Source organism: Balaenoptera physalus (genome assembly GCF_965194825.1).
Source record: "Balaenoptera physalus genome assembly, chromosome: 17".
In the NCBI taxonomy this organism is placed as follows: Eukaryota; Metazoa; Chordata; class Mammalia; order Artiodactyla; family Balaenopteridae; genus Balaenoptera; species Balaenoptera physalus.
The window spans coordinates 6547979-6565255 of record NC_138895.1 but is presented as its reverse complement, the minus strand read 5'-3'; the positions used below and the strand labels follow the sequence as shown (position 1 = coordinate 6565255).

Sequence of the window (17277 nt, the reverse complement as noted above, 5' to 3'; positions counted from 1 at the left end):
AAGGTTCTGTTTTACTATCAGTAACACCTTGATCTTTGTAAAGGTTAACAGGGCCTGTGGCCTTAGACATTTATTGCCAGATGATGACATATGAAAAATTTTTTTTCTTCACTCACTCCTTGACCCCATGTGGCTCCTCTCCATTGGTGGGAAGAAATGCAGTTCTTTCTCCTCTGACACCCTGGGCTGTTAATTTTAAGATTGGAGTCACCTCGTGAAAGAAGTTAAATTGTAATCAACAATAGCATTTTTGATATCGTTAAATGCTGCTAGGCAATGATACCTACTGTAGCAAACGTTGTCTCTCTGCCCCCGCTCCCCCATGTTTTAATACATTAGATTTTTGAAAGGCTGCTTTAAGAACTTTTCAGAGTTCTAAGTTTATTAATCTTTCTGCCTTTCTTTCAAGATATTCTGGCTTATAGTTGTATAAGAATACTAGATTCTTGTACTAGATCAATGCAAGAAAGAATTTGATATTTATATCTCCAGTTTAAAATAAAGACATAATATTCTTTTAGAAAGTGTCAGACCCTTTCAGATAGTCTGCTTTTTCTGTTACATCAGTCTTGATGTAACAAAATTGCTAGGAAGACGCAAACATTGAGGAAAAATGTAACAAAACATTGAACTGCATTAGAGTACCCCACACGAGAGCTAAATGGAACCAAAATGACCAAATCATCATAAATTAACATTTCACCTGAGGATGTTTCTGGTGGCGAAACTAAGAGTTACCATATTAGCTCAATATCCTTTAGAATATTCCTTCATATGCTGAAAGTTACTTAAAGTGCTGAATACTCACACTTTCGCATACACTTAAATGCAATTATTTAGGTAAAATCTTAGCCTCGATTGGAAAACAATCCACTTAGAAGTGGAGTTAGGGGACCAATTTGTGGGTATAAAACAAAAACTGGTCATAAAATATAAAAGCCTCTAGAAATGCAAACATCTCTTACAATTTTATTTTCATTAATAGATTAAGGGAGATCCTCTTATTTTAAAAAATAATTTAGAGGAAGAAAAAATACAGTTTGTGAATCGCCCCATGGTCCTTTGCACCTGGGGAGATGAGATCAGATGAATTGGGTGCCGCACACTCACCGAGGCACGGGTGTGACTTGGAATCAAATCTAGCCTTTTTGCTGTTTTCATTACATCTAAAACCAAAGGTTTAAGATGCCTATGGATACCATTCCTTGTTAAAAAGTCATTTCTTATTTCCAGGACTGCACATAGAGAACCTACTTCACTTACCATTATAAGCTTTAGTGCCATTTCTCATGTCAAATATAAATACTTAAGATTTTGTACTTATGTTAAAAAAGAGAAACATGCAAATTAAGTAAGTACTGGTTGAGTATTTTAACCTACCTAAAAGTGTGCTATTCAGGAATATCAAAATTAAGAGAATTTTATAAAATCATTCTTTCTGAGAAATAATTTCAAGAAGAACATTGAAACTCATACATGTTTGCAGAGATCATCCTTTTCTGTTTATAAAGGTTATTTGGAAATCTGTAACTCCAGGTCATTTCTGCCTTCTTTGCTTGCGTGGAAGATTGGGTAATGGGGTTAATCTGGAGAACAAGAACAATATATAATGACTAGTGAGTTTTCTTTATAAGTTCAGCCAAATTGAGAGCATAGCCAAAGTCAACAGCTCCACAAACTAGTCTGATTTCAAAGGCACGAGCGATGTGTGGTTATGGCCTTTAGTGTCATCTGAGTTTCTGCAGCTTTTCAGTTAACCAGAGTGTTGCCATATATTTTAGCACACTCCCAACTTATTGTGATTAAATTTCATTAAATCAACTTTCACATTTTGGGGTATCAGTATTAAAGTAACAAATGAGGATGGGGTATTACATACAAAAATAAAATATCAAGGGCTAAACATTTTAAATAAATTATGTGCTATTAATAAATTAAATAGGTATTATAAGACTAGCAATATTTTAACTCTGACATGAAGATCAAATCTATAAGAACAACCGTACTTAGAGTAAGCAAATAGAACAGAGCCCACTGAGATTGGGATTGACACATAGACACAAATATATATAAAATGGATAACTAAGAAGAACCTGCTGTATAAAAAAATAAATAAAATAAAATTCAAAAGAAAAAATATTGGCGATGTGGCCACAAGGCCATCTTTGTTCCTTTGACTTGCCCCGAGCAACAGCTAGTAGTGGCCTCCCATGGTCCCATGTTATTTTTTTCTAGGAAAAACTCACCTTGAAGAACATTTACAAGGATTGTTTATATTTATATTCTCCTTCCTGAAAAAGTTGCAAAACGTCTTTAACCTTAGTCAGTTTCATTTTAAGGGGGGTTATTTTCTCCATTCCTTTGTAACTCAGAATGCCAAAATGTAAGTCCTTTCATTGCTAATTATTAAAATATAAATATGAATTGATTAAAAACATAGTGGTGATAGTGGACATCTTTCCAGTATATGTCCTTAAAAAATGCTGGCTTTTGGGTTGAAATACATTTTATCATATTAAAGAAGTAACCATCAAAAAATAAAAAATAAAAAAGAACTGAGCCCACTGAGGGGTTTCTACCACGTCTTTATAGAGCAGTGTTCTTCCTTATCTCTAAACTAGAATCACAGGCCCTGCTACTGGCTTTCAGACAGTCCCAGGCATCTCACCTCCTGCAGGCTTCTCCGGAGCACATTCTTCAGCCCTCTTCGCCCCAGTTCTACCTGGGGAAACGCCTGGACCACTGCTCACAGATACAGGTGCTTCCACTCTTGGGATGAGTCGAGGCCACCACTTCTAGATCACTTTTCTCCTTCTCCTTCCTTTAAACCCAAACAAAATATACAAATGTTTTCTGTCACCAGTATCGACTCTACTGGCACTATTTGGAATCTCCTTTTTAAAACGTAAATGCAAATATTCTTCCAACGTTCAGAGGGTCCTAATCTTAATTCACTGATTTGTTACTTATGGACCACTTACTGAGTGACTCCTATGTCCAGGTTATTGTTTTAGGCTCTAAGGACACAGCAGTAGGTTAAAAACAACCCTGCTCTCACAAACTCACATTCTGAGAATCTGGGGTGATAAAGTTAATTCGTTTAGGGAGACCCACGTAATAATGGAGGCCGTCCCAGGGGCTTGCCCATGCCACAGATCTAAACCTCATCCAGCCTGCATTTCTGGGAAACACCTGACAAGGAATCCTAACACCCACCAATCACAATCCTCCAATTCAGCTTTAGTGAGCTCACCTCACCCTAGAAAATGGGCCCTGCCAGCCTCGTAAGGAAACCCCCCGCCTCCTAGCTAGTCAGGTCCTGTTTCCAGGTTGCCTCTTCTGAGCTCTGTGAACTCACTCTTGCCCCCAAACCTCCCTCACTGCTTGTAGGGCCCTGTACTCCCCACTCCGTGGATTGTTTTCTCGTGGATAAAGGACATCAAACTCATCACCAAATTGTTTTAGTTTTATAATTGTCAGGGGGAACAGGAAAGAGTGCCTGAACATTAGGAGGTAGGGATAAAATCAAATAAATGGACAAGGAAATGTTGGTATTGCGAACGCTGTAGTAAACAGGGTAGTGGGACTGAGAGCTGTGGACAAGGGAGGATGTTAGACCAAAGCATGAGTGGGGCTGGGGGGCGGGGGGCTCTCCGGAGAAATCACATCCAGGCTGGGGTCGGAGTGACACTGACCACAAGTGACACGCTGCCCGCCAAACACAGGATTCTGCTCTGAGTGAGCCCTCGATAAACGCTGAACCCAAGCAGCGATCGCCAACACATGTATCTTTATCGCAGATGAACCACACACATGCTTCCTGTTAAAGAATGGAAAGTCAGATTAGTTTGAATAGCTAGAGGTAGAACAAAGGTAGAACACCTTTGTACACAGTGTTTCAAACAGTAACATTTGGGACCTCCCTGGTGGCGCAGTGGCTAAGACTCCACCTGCCAATGCAGGGTATACGGGTTCAAGCCCTGGTCCGGGAAGATCCCACATGCCGCGGAGCAACTAAGCCCATGTGCCACAACTACTGAGCCTGTGCTCTAGAGCCCGGGAGCCACAACTACTGAGCCCATGTGCCACAACTACTGAAGCCCACGCGCCTAGAGCCCGTGCTCCGCAACAAGAGAAGCCACCACAGTGAGAAGCCCGCGCACCACAACGAAGAGTAGCCCCCGCTCGCCGCAACTAGAGAAAGCCTGTGTGCAGCAACGAAGACACAACACAGCCAAAAATAAATAAATAAATAAATAAATTTTAAAAACCCTCAAAAAACAGTAACATTTACTTCCATTACAAACATTTATAATAGGTTTTCAAGGGAAACAAAACCCACCTCTCAGCCTTGGTGTTATTATCATGTATTTATAACATGCATATATGAAACTTTTATTTGCATATAAGTTCACTACATTCGTAAGAGTGATCTCTTCAGCTCAGGGGACGTTAAATCTGACATTGATCTGTAGGAAGGATGAACATTTCTTTCTAGAAGATGTTACTTCATCCTATGCCCTCCTGTGCTCAAAAGCCCAGACGCAGTTAAAAATCCCAGGCTGGGGGCAGGACCGCCCACTTATCAGCTATGTTCGTGCTTTCACTTCCAAGCCTACTGATGTTCTGAGTATTTGTAGTATTTATTGTTGCTACTTCCTAATCAACATAGATTCTGATAGAAAACTAAAACTTATACTTTCTACCATTCTTGATCCTATGATGAAAAATGATAAAATCTGTTGACAACAGAAGAAACAAGCCTTTCCCACAGGGACAAAAATGAAAAACAAAGTGGGAAAAATGTTAACTACAGAAACTACCATGTCGGACCTTTTACAATTAACAATGTTCTAAAAAGGACACTGAAAGGTGCCCTATGCAGACAAGGAAAATACAAACCAAAAAGCAGACACAGAGGCATAAAATCAAAGGACATCCACTCATTTTAAGTACTCTTCTATCCCCAGGGTTAGAGCAAGGAAAGTCACTGTTGTACATACGTCTGTGTTGACATCTACACAAATAAACAGCAGTGCTAAGAGAGTTTACACTCAAGAAGGTAAAGGGCAGAAGAGAATTTTTGGAGGAAAAAAGGCAGTTGCCTTTAATCTCATGGACCTCTTTTGTTGGTGCCTAATTAACACACATAACTTCATTCAAGAGAAGTGCCAACTAAATCTTGTCGCTCGCCACCTGGCTCTACAAGGATGAAGTCAGTAGCCAGAGCAGCCACTGACCTTCAACGCCCCCTGAAAGGAGATCAGGGTGGAGATCAGGAGTGAGACATCTGTGCTCTGGGAAAAACTGGCAGAACAGGGCTTCAGATAGTTAGATATTTTTCAAGAGAAGATTTTATGAGCTCAAATTCTTGCATCTCCCCATATCTAGAAGAGCACGAAAATCACTAACGGTGACATCTGTTCCTCGTGACTACCAGCAAGCCTCTGGCAACACGTGTGCTGGACTGCACGTCCGCCCTTCGCTAAAATCCTATACAGCACTGACCTTCCCCCATCTCCTTGGAGCAGTTCCTCAGAGCTGAGACGCTGTCTCCAGGGCTATAGTCCTCATTTTGCCCCAAATAAAACTTAACTGGTAACTCTCATGTTGTGCATTTTTTTCTCAGTCCACAGGAGCCAACTGAAAAACGATTGTATTGCTGATTGTATGACGTCCATGCTAATAAGTTGGTAATTATCTCCAAAAAAAGCAAATGTTGTGATATACTCAACAGAATGGACTTATTTCCACCTTTCCTACTGTAGCTTTCCTCTGAGCAGCCTAAGAAGCCATCTGAGATCACCTAGTCAGGACTCAGGAAGTCGTAAGGTTGCAGCTCCCCAGAATGATTCTGAAAGTCTCTTGCTTCATAGTGTGAAAAAACAAAAAATTCAAATGAATAAATTTTAAACATCCTGCTGAATTTATTGAACAATTCACGAATGGGCAGCAGCCAATCTAGCAAATAGAAACGAGCTCCCAGTAGCTGTTCAAGCTGAGACTTTTTTAGGCAGAAGAGGGTGGGAACAGGAAGATACACTGGCAGAAAAGCAGGCTGGTTATGGCAAAGGTCACTTTCCTTTAGGAGGTGGCAAGGGTTTATCAGACAGATGACCTAATTAGTGATCAGATTATCGATTGACTGGTTTAAGATTCCATTTCTGGGAGAGCCCACACTGTAATTAAGTCAAGTCAGGGTTTGGTGACGTGGGCCTTGGCATTTAGGGGCTCCATTTTGGGCTACAGTCTTGTTTTTAACAATATAGAAACATTTATCTAAAAGAAAATAAATCATCAAGTTCAAACTTTCTAAAAAAAACTCCCCGCCCTCCTATTTTTTCAGAAACTTAGGTCATAGCTCTAAATTCTAAAGAGGCCAAATTGTTAAGTATAAGCTAAGTAGACTATATAGCTAGTTGTTAGTTCTGGGCCACATGAGTAATTTATATGTGCTGTACAAACACCACGCACACTGTTATACATATGCAATGGGGCTCCTTTTACAAAACATTTACTTGGAGTTAAAAGATACTTTAAAATTAGATAGGGCTTCCCTGGTGGAGCAGTGGTTGAGAGTCTGCCTGCCAATGCAGGGGACACGGGTTCGAGCCCTGGTCTGGGAAGATCCCACATGCTGCAGAGCAACTGGGCCTGTGAGCCACAATTACTGAGCCTGCGCGTCTGGAGCCTGTGCTCCGCAACAAGAGAGGCCGCGATAGTGAGAGGCCCGCGCACCGTGATGAAGAGTGGCCCCCGCTTGCTGCAACTAGAGAAAGCCCTCGCACAGAAACGAAGACCCAACACAGCCATAAATAAATAATTAAACTAATACTTAAAAAAACAAAAAACAAAACTGACAGGGCATATTCTTATTTAAAAAAAATTAGAGGATTATAGAAAGTGTTTCTTAGCCTTTATGACAACACTGGACACATATGTATTTATGTGCATTGCTGATCAGGGACAAAAACTCTTAATGGAAAACATGAGGCACTTTATCAACAACACATGTCGTGACAAGGTTTTCAAGAGATCCAGTGTGGCCGAAGTGAAGAAAAATTTGCCCCTTTATTTTGGTGGAATAAAAACAGAACCAGTAATGGAAACAGATCACATCGCTACAGCTCAGATCCCTCTGCCCGTCAGAAAGACGTACCACGGGAAATGCTACCCTTACAATACTCCACTAGGCCACTCAAATAAAACTGCAAATCAAAGGACATTCTGAAAAGGATTTTCAATGACTTTCAGTGAAAACATTCTTTATTGGTAAGTGAAAACGTCCTTACACACACGTCATGCAAAACAATTGACGTCACACAATCTCTTCTGAGAGGATTATAAATTTTAAAAGTTACAGCGACTGCAACAGTACAAAGAATTCAGGAAAACTCTAAATGAAGCAAAACACTTTGTAGAACACACGAAAGTACTGTTCATCCCTCTGGATGTTTGATCCGCCCTCCCGATGTGAATCTATTTTGGAACCATTATATACAGAAATGGCAGTCGTTTTTGTATGTGTGTCTACAGGCACTCCATCTAATTGACTAAAAAGAAACTGCAAGGATAACGTTTCAAATAATTTTACAGGGTCTGGTTAATTGTTTTCTCCATTTTGTTAATCCAAAACAGGGCAATGCCCTTTTATTTAAAATGTTGTTTCAATAGATTATTTCTGCAGGAATACGATTTTGCTCCTTGAAAATGTAGTTTATCCCTGGTAACCTTTCTGAACAGAGGCTGACTTTTTGAATTGTCATTTGTATATTCTCCAGGTTGTTTTCAATTAGTGGAAAGGAACAGAGCTTCCCATGCTGAGGAGAAGACTTAGCACTACGCTTCTTCTTCTGGATTACGACACTGAGAACGAGTTTTCTCTGTGGTGGTGAGATCAACACTTGCGCGGTGGGCAGGTCTGGCAGCCCTCCCACTATCCGCCCCTCACACGGGTAAGTTCAGCTCCTGGAAGCGATGGGAGCCCCAGAGAAAGGTCACGTCCAAAGCTCCTACTGGCACATTCCAGTCAAGTGGCAGTGAGGAGGCACAGTGGGCTTTTCTAGACACCCTGAAGTGAGCGCTGCTGTAACAAAGACCTACAAGTGCGGAGGTGGCTCTGCGCCTGGGCAGCGGGTAGAGGCTGGGAGAGGTTTTAGGAGCGCGACAGAGAGAGCCGAGGCTGCCTTGAGCCCTGCGGCAGACACGTGGATGCGGACGGCTCCGAGGAGGCAAGGGGTGCGTGCGGCTGCTGCGAGGACACGCCTACCAGCGACAGGGACCTGAAAGGTGCGGCCAGGGAGGGCTCAGGAGGGAATGCGGAGCGCGCTGCGGGAAGCGGAAGGAAGCGAGATGCCGGGGACATGGCGGCAGGAGGCTTGGCTGCAGCCGCGTGGGAAGCAAGAGGCGTGAGGGAGACTCGGGACACCGAGCTGAAAAGACTTCCAAGCAAGGCGGGGAAGGCGCAGCCTGCTTCCTCCCTACTGATGACGGTAAAACGTGAGAGGAAGCAGATAAATTGAGGGAGGGAATGGTAAAAAAGAAGGAAACAGGACTTGATGACTTGGAAATTCTTAGTTTACCCGAGCGAACGGCAAAGACATTAAGAGATTCACTGTCAGGAAAGATGGCTCTAAGGAAAGAGATGAGATCGTGGCCTATAACTTTTTGCTAATACCCGAGAAAGATAAAAAAAAAGGTCACATCAAAGGCTGTTTAAAGAGATTAAGAGTGTGACTCACAGAGCCCCTCAGCCATCTCAGAAAAGGCCAAAAAGAGAGCTGGATCATCTAGGAAAGCTCTGGGGAGGAGCCTCTGGTCTAATGGAGCAACTTCTGTAACATGCACAGAAGACCCACAGACACTGCCGTCTTAAACTAAAAGGGACAGAGACAGAATGAAATGAAAAAAGATGGCTGAACCTCCCACGATTCCACAGGCAAGAAACAAAATGATAAAACTACTCAGCTGCAAACACCTGCTACCTCTCATGTATAAGGAAAGACCCTGAGGGAAAGTCACACGTCTATGGGACGCTGCTGTGAGCCACAGGAGATTATTCCCAGGCCCCGAAACCTAACGGAGCGTGCCTGGCTGAACTTCTAAATTGCTTGGCACTGCTGGCTCCTTTTCCCCTTCCAGTTTCTATTTTTTTGAAGAGGAATGTTTGTTAACGATTATTCTATGCCTGTCTTACCCTTATATTTGGGAGCAGATACCTGGGTTTCTAGGTTCACAGATGGAGAGAAACTGTGTCCCAGGACACACACCCAGATGCTCACTCATACTTTAGATGAGGAGATTATCCTGGATTATCTGTGTGAACCAAATGTAAGCACTAGGGTGCTTGTAAGAAGAAAGCAGGAGAATCAAAGTCAGAAGTAAATGATGTAAGGACAGAAGCAGAGACGTGGAGGGATACAGCCATAAGGGAAGGGATGCCATCCACCTCTACAAGTTGGAAGAGGCAAAGAAGAGACCACCCCTGGTGCCTGCAGAAGGAACCTGTGATATGCCACCTTACATGACAAAAGGGATTTCAAGGATTTGGTTAAGGTTACTGTGGACCTTGTGATGGGGAGGTCATCCTGGATTATCTGGCAGACCAATCTAATCACACGACTCCTTAGAAGCAGAGACTCTTTCCCAGCTGTTCTCAAAGAGATGTGATGACACTGGAGCCAGAGACATACAGTATTGCTGGTTGTGAAGATGGAAGAGGGCCACAGGCCAAGGAATGCAGGTGGCCTCTCGAAGTTGGAAAGGCAAGGAAACATTTCTCCCCCAGAGCCTCCCAGAGGAATGCTGCCCTGCGGACACCTGACTTTAGCCCAGTGAGACCCACGTGAGACATCTCACCTATACAAGAAACCTAGGCTGTTTTAAGCCACTAGATTTGTAGTAATTTGTTACAGCAGCAATAAAAGACTACAATAAAAGACTAACCAGGAGGGGTGACCAAAGATGAAATGGTGTCTGGGAAGAAGGAAAGGCTTTTCTCCCATCCTGCTGTAGCCTCCCTTACTCAGGAAATACCTGGCGTCAGGAGAAACGCAGACATTTACGCTGGTAACTCTTCAGATCCAGTCTGGCTGACAGAATTTACATTCCTGTATTTCTACACTCATTTTGTCTTGCAGTAGACTACATTCTGGGTCGAACACTTAGAACAGTGTTTAGTATATGTAGTGGGTCCTCTGGAACAACGTGTTGAATGAATAAATGAATGTGATCACGGCAGGCTCTGCGAGGGACTGGAGTTAGCTAAAGTGCTGGTGGACACATCTCAGGAACTGCTGACCTTTGTCTTTGTTTCTAGTTTAGGATGGTCAGAGTCCTGTAAACTACAAGGCTAAACTGTATTTTCTGACATGAGTAAACAGCTAAATCAGCAAGGAAAAAGGATGTGTAAAATCTTAATAGGAGAAATAATTATCGTATGATCAAAGTATTTCAAAATCAGATACAGATACTTTTCAGTATACATTACAGAAAAATTTTCAAAGTATTTGATCAGAAGATTTCTTAATGGCTGTTGATCAATGCAGCATCAAGAAACTTTAGTGCAGATTTTACCAAATGCATTTATCAAAATGGGGTTTTGTTCATTTTCTCTGAAAACAAATGTTGCTGCATTAACGCTGATCATGTATCAAATTGGTTTGCCTGAATATTTGAAAGCTATCAACAGAAGCCAGCCCTTGCAGCTAAAACCTCAAACATATTTCTCAAGATCTATTCCTAGTCCAAATTTGTCTAGACTAACGCTGGAAGACAGAATAAGAACAAAACCAAAATTTATCTGTATAAATAATAAAAATAACTTTTTACAGTCTAAGTGTTTTCCTCACTAATATGGCACGTTATCGTTCCTACATGCTACTGCATGGGTAGGAGGAATATCATTTTAGTTGCTGGAGTAGCACAGTGTTAAGAATATCTGCTTCTTGTAGTGTCAGGCTTTCATCTGTTAGCTCTTTGTTTGGAAATGAAGTCACAAGAATAAAGTCAAGAGTTGCAAATTCAGGACGGGACTGTACAATAAAGTCCCGAACATCCAGGATCCTGAAGAAATAAGATAAAAATAATTTGTGATACAAAAGTTTTATTGTCAATTAAGCTTTTAGCTAAAACTAGATAATAAAAAAAAAAATCACACAATTCTTATCCTTATTTAAATGTGTTGTAACCTTCTTTAATTTAATTTCAATGGATGGATTTACCTTGGCTTTACGGTAAAATGTGAGGATTAACTTTGGAGTGCACCTGACATTTACTCTCACTGTAAACAGACACAATCTTTAGGTGAGTTATGCATCAAAGAAATGTCAACAGTGTTACTACACTACAGGGCCTATTTTTTCAGAGTATAAAATATCTTAGCAGCACATGACCCAGAAAAAGGTACCTCAGATGAGCCTGTGTCAGTGTGAGTCTGTAACTATGCAAAGTGTAAGTTATAAAAATAATTTAAAAAATTACGCTCACATATATACAGTAGCTCAACTAAGATCATAAATGTATCTCTTAGTGGGATACAATGAACAAATAAAAATAATATCTTATTAGCACAACAAATGTACAATGAATGTTAAAATGACATTTAAAACTGTTTATTTGAAGTGCTTGATAAGAGCACCATTAAACTTTATTTATACTATAAATTTATGTTATAAAGAATTTGCTATGTAGAAAGTTAATCCTAATCAGGGTTATCATAAATTTTTAAAGGAGTAAAGTCCAAATCAGGTTTTACTAAAGCAAATCAAATCTGATTCAACTTCTCATGGTTTTAGCAACGGTGCAAAACCACAGCTTTTAACAATTTTCTTTATTTTTGAGTGGTATCTGCATTTGCACTAGTATTGGGACAGTTTACAGAGGATGTTTAAGTACTAAATGTTTCACTTCTCACACACAGCTATTATTCTTTTAAAGTTTTTGTTTTCTGTCAAAAACTTACTTCAAAAGTAAATGTAAAGAATTTCGTATTCTTCATGACTCAAGCTGCATCCAGTTTTACAAAGATAAGTCACCCCAAGCTTACCTGTGTGTACTATTGAATCTTTGTATCAAACGGCTCCCGTCTGCTAACCTGATCTGAATTTTGGTCGTTGGCACGGAATCATCAATAAGAACAACTGCATTAAGTAGTGACTTCTCCTCTTCTTCTGGGGAGGAAGGCGTACTGACTATTTCAGGTGTGAGGCTAAGAAAGAAGAACTAAAGAATCAGAATGTAAATCTGAATACATAAGATGCACGACAACCTGAAGACAGTAGAACAACCACTCAGACTTTCACCTGACCTCCAGTCATCCCGCCATGGCTTCTGCCCCAGTGAGAACACGGCTTCCTCGGGGTCTCCTATTCTTCTTCCAACTTCTTTCACTGTATTAAAATTACTTTGGGTCCTATGATTCTGATTTAGTTTATCCAGCCTCTTTTGAAAGCCTAACTCTGTATTCCTTCCTCCCCAATCCCTTTGACATTTCATGAGACTGTTCAGCACAATGGTCTTCAGTCAGAAACCTGAGCAACTTGGAGTTCACGTCCAGGACTGACCATGAGCACAGACAGACTTGGTTTCAGATCCCAGCTTTGTCAATTGTGTGAACTCGAGTACTTAAATTAATCTCTCTGAATCCCAGTTCTATCATTTATAAAATGGGGGGGAAATAATAATATGTCATGTAGGTCTGTTATAGTAAGTCCTTCATATAGTGCTTGGAACAGTGTTTCAAGAGATATCAGCCATTATTTGTACACATCATAAGCACTAAGCTATTAACGTAAACTTCGTTGATATTACTTTAAAAATCTGCTTTAAGTAGTTACTGCTTTACAAAAGAGTAGTTCCTAAGTGTGAGTGAGAAATGAAATTTAATATATGGTGATGAATTTATAATGAACCTTGTGTGATACCACCTCTTGCCACTGGACCTTGGTTACTAGTGACCACGGTGCCTTCTCACGCTAGCAGAATGACCCGTCACTGTAGGCCGAAAGCGAATCTCAAAAGTAGTGCTCTTTTGATCAAGCAATTAAAACAAATGAAAAGAAATTTAGAAATTCTTCAGAGACATCAAATCTTAATCCTCTCTCAGTCATCCTGCGGGATTCTTTGATAGTCTTGATGTTGATTCTCTCAAATACTGGGACTTAGACGGCTCCCTATAAATGACTGTCTTTTGAAAAAAATAAAATAAATATATATTTATTAGTATAAAAGTCCTATGAGCGTTTGTGCTTTAGTCTGGTGTAAACCTAGCTCATCGTGACTCCAATTCCCACCCAAAAACTTTCTCAGCATATCTGGCAAAGTGGGAAAATTAACTGGTACTTACTGCTAACACTTCGCCTTTCCTTAGCTACCTTCTGACACATATTTTAGAACTAATTTCAGAATGTGTATGATAAAGAGATGGAAGAGGAGAAAATGATGATCTGCAGTCACTGCTCAGGTAGTATTAAGGGATTTCCTTTCAAGTTTGGAACCGAGGACTGAAACAGCTGCACCGCCAAGGTGGGTTACTCTGCAACAGTCCAGCGTCCCTCACACAGGGAGGGGGACGAAACCCAAAGCGTGGACGGGAGTCAGTGAGCACAGAGGGCCTCTTCCCTCTCCCTCTGCACCCTTATAACCAGGTCTACACACTGTCATCACCACCACCAGCACAGCCTCGGCAGCATTTGCTATTTCATTTAGATCCTGGAGTGAGGGAGGCACTGTTGCTTAGTGGGCAACAGCACGGATGCAGGGGCCCGACTCCGGGACTGACTCTGCCACTTACTAGACGTGTGACTCTGGGCAAGTCACTTAACCTCTTTGTGCCCAAGGAAAGGTGAAGTGTTGGCAGTAAGTGCCAGTTAATTTTCCCACTTTGCCAGATATGCTGAGGAAGTTTGTGGGTGGGAATTGGAGTCACGATGAGCTAGGTTTACACTAGACTAAAGCACAAACGCTCATAGGACTTTTATACTAATAAATATATATTTATTTTATGTTTTTCAAAAGAAGGTCATTTATAGGGAGCCATCTTAGTCTCAGTATTTGAGAGAATCAACATCGAAGACTATCAAAGAATCCCTTAGGATGACTGAGAGAGGATTAAGATTTGATGTCTATTTGTAAAAGAGAGACAACAGCAGCACTGTTTCAATTAATTAGACATATAAGCACATCAAACAGTGCTTTTATATGGTTGGCACTATCTCCAAGTTAGCTATTAGCATTGTAACTATTACCCTAACAACAACTAGGGGAGGAAAAGTTACCCCTGTTACCCCACCGACAGATGAGAAAGCTCAGGTTCCTCCCAGGTTCTTCCCACGACATCAAGTTGCCTCGTATTGCTGCTTCTGTACTTTAATGCTTTCCACAGATTCTGACCAGGTAAGCTACTTCTTTACTTCTTCCTTTTTTTTTTGTTGGCTGGGCCGAGTGGCTTGCAGGATCTCAGTTCCCTGACCAGGGATTGAACTCGGGCCACGTCAGTGAAAGGCCGGAATCCTAACCATTAGACCACTGGGGAACTCCCAGGTAAGCTACTTCTTAAAACATAAAAATAAAGTACAGGGCAGGGGCTCTAGGGAAGAAAAGCTTTCATGCATTTCTTTGTAGGATGTGTGTGTGTCAACGTGAAATTACATGGAATAATAGTTGAGGGCTGGAATGGCCTTTCGAGATAATTAAGGCCAACCACAACATTTTACAGGAAAGGAAAACTGAGTCCCAGAGATTGAAAGATACCCTCAGAGTGACAGAGACAGGCAGTGAACAAGCTGGTCAGTGTGTTGACAAAAGCTAGGAAGGAAGAAAGACCATTCTATAGCTGTTAGATCTGCCTCTCAGGAAAAAGTACTTAACCTGTTCTTTTTGTCCCTGGCTTTCCTCGGTTTGTGAGATCACTCCATTTTTTTAAATATAATTTTATTTCTTTCAATGAATTTGAAATAAAAAAAATTTGGAATAATGAAAAAAAAAGTCATATTAACTTTAACATTTAGCTCTCAAAGTCACGGCTGCATGTTATTTCAAACTTTCTCCTCATCATTCAATTTATCAAGCCATAGTGACATTTTTAATACATTGTATGTATGCTTCAAGAATTTACATTAAAAAGAAAAATTTCTTAAAAAGGAAAAGAAGAAAGTTAATTGATGAAACAAGCTTTCTAGGCAAACTGGAGGAAAGGATGTAGCTTGTAAGCGGAGTGATTCCGTCAGACCCATCTTCTTCGGACTTAAAAGAGGGTGGTGAGTATGGATGTAATAAACTCAGAGGCTAAGAGGAATGTATTAAGAAAGCTGATTCTTGTCCGGCTCTGTTTTGCCAGCAGAGCTGCTGCGAGTGAGGGGCAGGGGTAGGACGGGCGCTGTGGGAAAGCCGGGAACGTCCGGGCCCAGCCGTCCGGGGGCGGGAGAGGGGCGGCCCGCCTGCCCAGCACGGGCGCGCGGGCGTCGCCGGCAGCAGTGACCGCACAGGGCAGACAGATCCAGTGGCTGTGTAGCCAGGCAAGGGGCTGCAGAACTGCTGGTCAGAGAACGAAGCAGAGGCAGGAAGGAAGGGGCTGTGAGACGTTAGAGAAGAGGGCCCTCCAGGGTCCAGGGACCAAGGCGAAGGCACACCTCAGGTGCAGTGGCCGGGCTCGGGCCAAACGGCAAACGGAAGCTTTTGGATGCACAGTGTGCCAGACAGGCAGCGACTGTCCTGGCGCAGAGAGAGATTTACTTCAAATCACGATCTGTATCATCATACACGCCAGCTCAAAAGCCTACCGTGAATGTCTGTCAGAAATGCTAGCCCTGCCCGTCAAAAATGATTCTGAGGTTTTCTAGCTCTACCTGGCTCACCAAGCTCATTTTTATTAAATAATTGTATTGTTCTACTACCAAAAATTTGTAGTTTTACATCTACGGTTTGCTTGCTCCTATAATATTACGTGAAGGTACTGGGTAATATTTCTATCGCATTTAGGTTTACCCCATTTTACTGTGGTCTACAAATAATTAAGTCAATTTCCATCTATGTAAAGTTCTGTTTGCAATTAGACTGCCAACTATGGAAGACAATGGAATCATTTCTCATTCTGTTTCGTTTGCTTCTTTTTATTTACTTCTCTGTTCAGTAAATAGTTGTCTGGAACTCTTCGGAAATAAGCCATTTTAGAAAGTTACTTTCTGAATAGAAAAAGGCTGACTGTTAGAACTTTTATGTTTTAATATATTTCTTGACCTGAAGCCCTCTAAAATGCTCTATGCAACCCTTCACCTTCTTAGAATGTACATAGCCAACTATTCTGCACCTGGATCCATGTACATCACACAGGCTCACACCACCACGCTGATCTCCTGTGTAAATTTCCCATGTATCAGAAGCTGGAAGTTCTGAAGACTACATTTCTCAGACTCCCTTGCAGCTAGGATTTTGTAGGATTTCACCCTTCCATCAAGCAAAAAAATACATACTTGTACGGTGAAAGTTAAGACCATGGCGTGGAGATGATGCAGCTCTTCTGGTCCCCAAGGTCCTGGAGGCATCTGACTCTCCCAGTGCAGTCACGATGGGGTGTCCTAGCTCTGGGCCCCAGCTCCACAGGCTCTGAGCAACCGATGGGGCACAGGAGGTGTTTTCTCTAGAAAGTTCTGTTTGCTTCTCCCATCTAAGGAAAGCTTGGTTTGCTATCTCTTCCAGAAATTCTATAAATTATTCAAGGCTCTGTAAGAAAACCCTTACTATTTAATCTAGCAAATGGATTCTGTTTTCTATAATCAAAAACCCTGACCAATATGGCTAACGATTAACACAGCATTATCACCACTTATCTTTGCCATTCTTCCCTCATCATTTTCTCCTTTTTTTATTGTCATTTTCTCGAGTTATCTCCCTTATAAGTAGAAAGGCTGGCCTTTGTAAGATACTATAATCAATCAGATAATAAATCGTTATTTTCATGAGTTCAAACTGCCAATTATAATCACTGGGTCTTCTTAGCTATCTTCCCTTTAGGCAACCTTCTTCAATTTCAATTCTAGGTTTACTATACAACTGACCCTTGAAAAACACGGGTTTGAACTGGGCAGGTCCACTTACGCGTGGATTTTCTTCAACAGCAAACACTATTACATGACCTATAATATAGAGTACTACACGATCCGAGGATGGGGAATCGTGGATACAGAGAGCCAATTATAAGAGGAGTTTCGACCGCTTGGAGGGTCGGTGCCCCGAACCCCCGTGTTGTTCAAGGGTCAACTGTACTTCTACTAACAAAGA

The 17277-nt window shown here is 41.4% G+C and overlaps 1 protein-coding gene across 3 annotated transcripts in view; it reads right to left on the bottom strand.

The window, feature by feature from the left end:
• Positions 1–1604: 1604 nt before the first annotated feature.
• UBXN2B (UBX domain protein 2B) overlaps positions 1605–17277 on the bottom strand; it is a 36282-nt gene continuing 20609 nt past the window's right edge. For 2 of the 3 annotated variants that reach the window (XM_082433071.1, XM_082433072.1), the window contains 2 exons: positions 12047–12208; positions 7222–11064 (listed from right to left, as the gene is read on the bottom strand). In XM_082433071.1, the coding sequence (XP_082289197.1) occupies positions 10902–11064; positions 12047–12208 (325 nt within the window). In that variant the 3' untranslated portion in view covers positions 7222–10901. Of the gene's footprint in view, positions 2822–3695; positions 3821–7221; positions 11065–12046; positions 12209–17277 lie in introns of those variants that run through there. The other variant, XM_082433073.1, reaches the window with a different exon arrangement.